This window comes from Opisthorchis viverrini (genome assembly GCF_000715545.1).
Source record: "Opisthorchis viverrini unplaced genomic scaffold opera_v5_53, whole genome shotgun sequence".
In the NCBI taxonomy this organism is placed as follows: domain Eukaryota; kingdom Metazoa; phylum Platyhelminthes; class Trematoda; order Opisthorchiida; family Opisthorchiidae; genus Opisthorchis; species Opisthorchis viverrini.
The window spans coordinates 1,095,306-1,104,384 of record NW_008751710.1 but is presented as its reverse complement, the minus strand read 5'-3'; the positions used below and the strand labels follow the sequence as shown (position 1 = coordinate 1,104,384).

Sequence of the window (9,079 nt, the reverse complement as noted above, 5' to 3'; positions counted from 1 at the left end):
GATGTTTCAGTGATAACAAAGAAGTACCTAGCAAACCGAGCGATTGCACAGAAATGGTGTTATCTTCACTGGCCTGGAAGGCATGTCTACATGACGTCATTTATGGCCATATCTCAGCCTGTTCGGTTGACCAGTCTTCTGGGCAATCCCCTGTAAGCGAGGCCGCGTTTAGAGTCAGGGATTCAGGCAGGGGAGCAACACGCATGATAAATGCATTACCTATATACTTCTGTATGTTTGACCAACTTGATCCTCTGTTTCAGACTGATCGGTTCAAGTCGGTGGTCCTCGATATTTTCGAATGAGTTTCGGTCTCTTTCTGTCCCACACATTGCTACGAGCTTCAGATCCCTTGCTAAAAGGTAGTATTTTAATATGCCATGGCCTGTTCGGTTCGAAACAGAATTGGAAAAGCCTCTCTCAAACACTTCATCGGATGGCCTGTGGAAACGTGAGCTTCTCCACTTGCCTTGTTCCTGGTTTTTTAGATCTGCGTGGTTGATTTGCGCAATCACGGAATGAGTCCACATTCCCTTGACATGAGCTATTTTGCTATGGCTCAGGATGTGGCCAAAATTGTGGATGAACTTGATCTCCAGGATGTCTGTTTGGTCGGCCATAGCATGGGTGGGAAAGTGGCCATGTGTGCCGCTCTTTTGGAAGTAAGTTATTCTTTGCAATTACACCTACGTCCGTTCTCCTAAAAGCCCGAGCGATTCAGCCGATTGATGGTCATCGACTCCTCTCCGGCTTACACATCTAAGGCCAATAGAATCATGCCGCATTTACAGCTGATGATGAACGTGGACTTCGTGCAGGTCAAACGTGAAAGTGACGGGACACTGTCGGGCATCCGCCAGTGGCTCTTTGACACTTGGAAGAAGGACATTCCCGTAATGCTTATCCTTTTCAAGTATAAATCGTTCAGATCATCAAAACCACTCTTATTTGTCGCTGACCGCCTCTGGCCTCCCGTTCTTGCACATTCATTAATAGGATGAAACGATACGTCGATTTCTGCTTACCAACCTGGAACAACGTGAAGGGAAGTGCGAGTGGCGAGTAAATCTACGTGCTATAGCTGCTTGCTGGCATCATATCGTTGGCTTTCCCGACAATGAGCTTCAGGGACTCACGTTTAACAATCCCACGATGTTTGTGGCCGGCGGACGGTCGGATTACATAAAGTAGGTGAATTCAGACGGCGCTTGTTGTCATTCTCCAACTTCAGTTCTGAGATCTATAGCTCCTGTAACCCAGCAACTTACGCCTAATTGTCGCAGGCAAACGTTTCCATTCGTGTTTTCTGACGGACAGAACTTGCTCCTCTTTAGGGAATTTGTCGAACCGGTACATCCTCTGAATTGGGAGTGCGCATTACAGACCAAAATGCCGCTCATTGGCTCGCTTATTCCTTTCTAGGCTCGGGTACGTGGGTTTATTCCAGGTCGATTGAGTTTGTCTGATACCTGTGCACCGAAACCATGGCCCGATGTGCTGGGTGTATACTCGAATTACTGATCCGGTAGGCTACCTGATATGTAACAGCTAAACTTCGGTTTCCAAGCATCCTTTTTATCACATAGTGACTGAAGATTCACACCCGCTCCAGCTCACCCATCAAATTGACTCAGGCAACTTTGCTGCCTCATTTGTTTATGCATTACAGGAGAAAAACAAGACAGTAACGGTAAAGCAACTCTCTATATAGTGTAACTCAATTTCAAACATCAATACAAAGAACGACTTGAAGATATCACTTTCTGAACTTCAGGATGACAGTAACTTACGAGATGTCCGAAAATCGGATCTTGTGAGCCATTTCGTCTTGTTTAGAGGACTGTGTTTCTCTGCGCTTAGGTCTCATTACGGCGTGACACTCCGCCGCGGAGACCACACTTTCGGGAATACTGGATTGTTTTAATGATTGGGATATTTCTCCGTAAGACAAGTCATCGATCAGCACTGTCTCGCACCTTTTTGTGCTGAGACGAGGAAATTTTCTAGTCATCCGAATTTTCTGATCAATTTTCTTGAGAACGTAACCGAATTCCTTCGTTTTGTGGGGGCGAGGTAGCTTAGTGGTTAGAGCGCGAATTTACTGACCGAAATGTCCGTGGTTCGAACCTGACGACTGTCTAGGCATGGGCAACCTGACAATATCCCAATCGTCGTGTCTTCTTCGGGTGGCATGGCAACCAGACACCGAAAGGGTGTTACCGCTAAATGATTTTTTTGCGGGGATGTATGTTCCAGATGTTTACTGTGGTTCGTTGCGCATCGAAGGGGTTTTAACTTGGAGTCATTCCTCTCAGGCGGAGCTGAGCTATCATAATTCTTTTCGCCCAGAAAGAGATAACAAAGCAAACGTAGAAACACAAACGTATGATACGTTGAGGAGATGCACTTCTGAGGTGATGAAACGGGTTAGTTTTAAAATAAACTGATAAGGAGTTCTAAACCGAATTTTCCTGTGTAAAAGCGAATAGGCAAACAGTTTAACCCTGCATGGGAGATCGAAAATTACTAATGCATCTGATGAAACTGAAAGGACTTTCGAACCCACGAGCCAGTAGCTGAGCATTTAGCCATTTGACCACGCTTGACTAATCAGCAGTATGATTAACTCGCATTTAGACAGCATGTGGCGCCTTAAACCACGTGATCCAAGTCACGTGGTCGCGCGCTGATTCCTCCAATGACTACTTAGTTGATGAGTCCAATCATGGTAAGAATTAATCTTCATCTGAACTGTTTATAGATTGTTCGTAGTATGGGGAGGTTTTGGAATTCACAGTGGAGGTTTCGTGCTGTAAGTAAAGCCAGTCAATACTGAAGCGTTGGGAAGCACTCTACAGCTGTTTCGTTTTTATTTGGCTTTATCAGTACTGCACATCCCCTGAAACTCTGTACAAATTTGGACCTGAAACACTTACTTGCAGGTGTAAACTTGGCCGTTCGACCAGGAGCGGCTTGTCAGCAATGTGGTCTACTAGAATTTAGTGGAGAAACCTCTAGATGCCCTGCGTCAGTGAGTCCGAAAGGCGCCCTCGCTAAAACGCACCGGAGTAGAACGGTTCCACTGGCTCCAGTGTCGGCTTTTGATCCGGTGGCAGTTGATCCTTTCGTCGAGCGTAGCACTGAAAATCTCCCTCGCAAGGTGACGAGACGAAACGTTTGCAAACCACCTGTCAAGCTCGGTGAGAAATCAACTGCCACCTGATCAGCAGTTAATTACCCCCCTGAGCTACCAATATTGGTGCGCACTCCCAAAGTATTGGATCAGGTTGAGATGCAGACTATGCCCTGAGAGTATGCGGAGAATTCCGCACATTAGATTCCGTCAGAACTTAGTCACGTTTCATCAAGCGGCCTAAGATAGCAGCCTTAGGTGTGACATTCAAACCAATGTATCGCCTGTATGGCGAATGCTTCTGCATCCCTACTGAAGGTCTCTCACGAAAGTGTCGTCTTTAAGGTCGCAAAATATTTGTTGAGAAAGAACTTATTCTAAACCTCGGGATTTAATCAGCGTACTACATGGTCGTTGGCTTGTTCGCTGAGTTGGGCAGTTTGATTGGAAACGTTTCATCACTAATCGAGGTGACATCATCAGTGCGTTATTGGGGAACGTAGCGGTGGTTGTGCACAACCACAATCCATCGCTACGCACCACTGCGCTTCCCAATGATGCACTGATGATGTCACCTCGATTGGTGATGAAACGTTTCCAATCAAATTATCCAGCTTAGTAAACAACCCAACGACCATCTACGCTACCTGAGCTACCAACATTTTCCTCTATAGAAAGCGTACTACGTCTAGAAAAATCCTCAGATGATTGACGCCAGTTCTAGAGCATAGTTCCGAAATAACTTTGAGGGGAACGGCATATCGGCCAAGTGATTTGGAGTTATCGAGACGTTATAGAAGACCGCGGTCATTCGTTGTAGTGTAGAATGCCTTAAGGAACGATAGTAAACATGTTAGGAGCTTCGAGACATGGGGGAGGACTCCCTCCATCAGCCTGTCCTCAGGTCTGCCATTAATGTCGAAAATTGGAGACTAGGAGCAAGAATCAACGGTTTGACAGGACTCAAGTGTAATCGACTTCAAGCAGGCACTTTCGAAGCTGACCCGTCTTTTGATCGATAAGCATGCGTTTAACTCTTACAGCGCCACACTGGTTATGACCTGAAACATATTCGGTTCGTGTTTAAGAATAGGGTCGTCGTTTATGCATTCTGTTCTTAACCGCACGTAGTCGAACCTTTCAAAAATACTTGTCTGCCTGGTTTAAGATGTCGCACAGAGACTGAATCGTACCATCGCTACTCATGGAAAACACTGGAAGATCGTCTGACGAACACTACTCACATTTATTCAAGTAGAGGACTGATGTATTCAGCGGGGAAATGTTGCCAGAAGTAGGGGGATGGGTGCTACAAATTAAAATAGCCAAGTCAAAGGTCAAATAGACTCAGGAGAAGAGCGGACGTCGTAATTAGAAAGGTAGACAAAGTTTTCGAACGGTGTTTCCATACCTAATGGAGATTTATATAAATCATAATAATGGTAATAATAATAATCGTTCAGCCTTGCCACCCTTTCTGTGCACAGCTGCCGCGCTGCCTAAAAGGAGCACAAGGGCTGTCAGGCTGCCCAAGCTTAGACAGCTGCAGTCGAGGTGCGGAGGTTGGGTTCGAACCGCGAACCTTCTGGTCAGTAAATTCGCCCCCTAACGACTGAATCAAATCGGGCTCCCCTAGTGGAATGCTTGTCGATTTGCCAGATGAATTCATTGCTATACCAGCTAGATCACCTTGACCGTCTATCTAGTTTTGTGTCATTTGGAAAATTCTCGGGAATTCTATGCGATATCGTTGGAAAACAAAGAGTCTGGTTCATCCGAGAAACCTTACAATTCGACTTCAAGCCAAAATGCATTAGCAAGCTGATACACAAAGTGGTTCTTCACAGAACTACAGAGGGCGATCACCAGTAGTTGAAGATCAAAAGGTTAGATCACTTGAATCATTGTGGATTGTTGTGCATGCACCTGACATTTGTGGATCCAAGCCCTGATGGTGCTCACCTCGGTCGGGACGAATGTCCTATACTGCCGTTAAAAAGCTTGTCCCATTGTGTCCTTTGTGAAGCTAGTTGGTTGCTGATTTATCAGTGTACATGTGTCGTCAGGATGCGACGGAATTAACAGCGATGCACGATTCTTGAGAACGAGGAGATCTGGTAATTGTTAGTAGGCATCTCGTCCTGTCAACTGAGCCAATGTGTGCTGAAAAGCCGCGAAACACTGTACTGCCGTTTCATCCTTGCCTAGACTCATCACCCCACGAAACTCAGAGATTTTCGAACCCGCGAACTCCCAGAAGGTGACTGAACACCTAACCGTTTGATCACGAGCGATTGATCAGCAGTGTGATTAACTTCCACAAATTACCGTATACATCAGAATAATCCCGTGTGTGTCCGTATTTAGTAGAAACGATTTTGAAGAAATCGGGTTCAAGTAAAGGTTCGGGGAAAATACTTAATACATATTTTTCACCAAATCTGGGAACAGTAGGTCATTCATTTGAATATCCGAAACGTCGTAGACTTCTAACTGTAAAATTCAGTGAATCCTTTTTCTGGATCTGCACGAGGAACTTGACCTTTTTTAGACCAGAAACCAAAATTCATGGAAGTCACACACCAGGAGTGTCATTGTTAATAACTGAACTTCCCTGTATTACATAGACGTGATGAGCTACTCATAAGGCCGCTCAAAACTCTTCGATAGCCCACGACTGTTTCCACCTTTCTAGGGGCTCATTAGCTAGGCACGGCTCAAGAGTTTCCGTCAATCTTATGTTCTAGTTGAACCCAAATTGCAAGTAATTCGACTTATACACTCATTTTGACGGGAGACTCACTTGGAACCCAGCTGAATCTCTCGTTTGTTACGTTCTTAAGCACCCGAATGTGCTGCACTGGGCCGCCTCATGTTTCATTTTGGGCAACCTGGCAGTATCCCAGCCCTCGTGCTTCCTTCATGTGGCATGGCAGTTAGCCACCGAGAGGGCGCTACAGCTGAGCTATTTTTTGTACGTTTGCGTTACATCGTATGGACACTACTCACTAGGTTGCTGAAGATGCTTGGACAGCTCAAGGCCGGTTTTGCCTCTTTTGGGGCTCATCAGGTAGACGAAGTGCCTGAATTTCCTCTTTGTGTTATTACACCATTGTAGTCCCTGTTTAGACTTGGGCAACCTGGTAGTATCCCAGCCATCATGCTTCCTTCGGGTGGCATGGCTGTTAGGCGCCAGAAGAGTGCTACAGCTGAACGGTTTTTTTCACCATTGTAGTTAACCTTTGTTTTTTAGTGCTGCTTGCTTTCCTTCCAATGTTCCCGATTGTACTTCCGTTTACCCCCCTTGCCCACAGGTTGTCTGATTTCCCCAAAATTCACAGTTATTTCCCCCAAGCTCGTCTTCTCTCTGTGGAAGGAGCCGGTCACTGGGTCCATGTGGATGATCCTCATAGTGTGCTCCATCTGATTACTACGTTTGTCAAGGGTTCGGCGGAGGATCCTCTTCCGAACAGGGTCGTTGACCTCACCGATAAAGGCTTGGCGTTGATCGGGACATGATGAATTTGCGCACATTCATAGGTTTATTTTTTTCCAAGTTCTAGACCAGTCTGCCCGATTTCTCGCATTTTCAGTTTACAAGAAATTCGGCGTCTTTCGTTCCCTTGTCTTTTTAGAGTCAACTATATCGCATTCGATTTATGCAGCCCTGTTTCTCAAGTTGCTGTTCACTTTTATTTTACCCGCCCACACGTGCGTATTCAACAGAAAATTTGATCCTCCTTCCAGATGCCTGTGATATCAATTACTAGTTACTGTCTTGTTTTCTTTTTCACTGAGCGCACTTGGGAAGCAGTCCCACATTTAGTTCAGCCGAAGATTGCAGGCACTGGTTTCAAAAAGCGGTCTAACTGGAACCGACGACTTTATGGTCTGGTCTGTTGGGTTTTCGGCAAGGAGGAGAATTAGTTTCTCACTGGTTTGTGGTACAGGATATTGGCCTCCACCTGTTGCCTCTGATCATAACTGTGTTAGGCACGTGAATTCTATCGCACACTAATAGGAGCAAAATAACCGTTCCGCTATAACACCCTTTCAGTGCCCAGCTGTTGTACAATCCGAAGGAGACACAAATGCTGAGATACTATGAGGTCATTCAAGCCCAAACTGGAACAGTCCAGAGGCCGGGGTTGGATTCAAACCATGGACCCTCCGGTCAGTAAGTTCGCAATTTAGCTGACTCGAACTCTCTCGCAAACTTGACATAACAGACACTGTTGGGCGGGAACCCGCACTAACACTTCCTTGCCGCTCACAGCTGGGCCCTGCTGTGACCAAAAAGTCTGATCCGCACGCGACTGGCCAGAAGGTCAGGCTGCTTGTCTGTCCAGCGTCAAGGCGAGCTCTGACTGACCAGAATGGTGGACCCAGTAGCCAATCATGGTTCAGCATGAGAGGTTCACACCGAGAACTGCTATTACACACTCCATCATTATAAGTGATAGTTCGACAGCCTCATCCTGACCCACCTAGTTCGCCGGTCTACTCTCATGATTACCTGGCGGATTGGCACGTCTGCTCAGTTTGTGCTTTTCTGTGATATTCAGCATCATTAATATTGACAGCAAGTGGCAGTGTTGAACGGCGGTGCTTCACTGCCTCAATGCTGGTGGCATGAAAGCTTCAGAGTCTCAGGGCTTCCAGTGGAGGCGGCCTGTGGTTTACCGTTAGGTAGGTCTATGTGAGCAGATGAACTCACATATACCCATGAATGGTTTAGGAGATGCCAAGAGACATGAGACCGGATATAAAAATCAGCTGAAAAGTTGCTAAACAGTATCAAAGATGCATCGTAGGCTACAGGTCGCACTCGGTCAAAAATCTTCCGACCGTATTCTGTTTCCATGAAGGGAAATCAGAAGACTGCAGTGCCATCTCGTGAGGCTCTAGAGAGTTTCGAACTCACAACCTACTTGCTAGCAGTTGAATACCTAACCGTTCGGTCACGACCGGCTGATCGGCAATGTGACTGACTATCACCACTAGCCGGAAGGTCGCTCGCCGAAGGCTGTGAATTCCGTCAGTTGCGCCCTAGTGATGATTCCTGCGAAGAACAAAATAGCTCTACAGTGCTTTTCAGCATAGATGGGCTCCACCTACAGAACGATATCTCGCTTTAAAAATTACCGTCTCTCCTTACGACATGACTTGGAATAAGGGCGTCAAGGAGTTTACGGACACTTCAGGTATCGTTGGTACCGTCCATCATCTAGGATGGGATCCCCGCAACCTACCTTGCGGTTGGTTGGAGACATTGCAGTGAATGGTAGTTCGTCAAAGTTAGTGGTGTTCTTGCTGTCAGTTTCCTCCCAGAGTGTCTGAGAACTTCAAGATGTTTGTGATAGACACCAGCACCAGGCCCCTAACTTATCCATTCTTTCCTCTTCTGTTTCCTCTCAGGCTTTAAATATATAATTGAATTTCGTGGCTGTACGGTAGTGAAGCATCAGTGTCAACATCGATTTTACTGTCTCCAGTGATCAAGCTGATAAGTTCCTATCCTGATCTCCACCTTCCTCTCAGAAGGGCTCATCCAGCAACTGTCTGACATTGGTAACGTACGGGGGATTTGCTCTACCTCATTAAAGAAAACGACAGTGGAAAGTGCGCGCCTTATTTTGCTTTTTTCATATGGGCGAGGGAATGGACACCCAGAATTTTTAGGTGAATTTCTCAATGGTATTATACTTTGGTGTATGTACTAAACATCATCTGAGCCGGACAGCAGTCCTGAATTGAAATGTGCTCGGCGATGGCCGTAAGGTTCCTGGAAGTGAATTGAAGCTGAAGTCTATATGTATGTCTGTGCCTCGTGTTGAGAATGCCTTCACCATTGGAGCGAACGAACTTTCTGTATGGATATTTGAGGTGGACTGAGAAATAAGGCCACACAAGCAAACAGGTTGAGTGGAAAGTGGATTTTTTTTC

At 46.0% G+C, this 9,079-nt stretch overlaps 1 protein-coding gene across 1 annotated transcript; it reads left to right on the top strand.

Moving 5' to 3' along the window:
* Positions 1-301: 301 nt before the first annotated feature.
* Positions 302-6,894, top strand: T265_03679 (hypothetical protein; the record flags this gene model as incomplete). The annotated part of the gene is made up of 5 exons (XM_009168221.1): positions 302-451; positions 489-662; positions 708-893; positions 997-1,187; positions 6,448-6,894. 5 exons carry the CDS (start codon positions 302-304, stop codon positions 6,650-6,652), a joined length of 906 nt encoding a protein of 301 aa, XP_009166485.1.
* Positions 6,895-9,079: the final 2,185 nt, after the last annotated feature.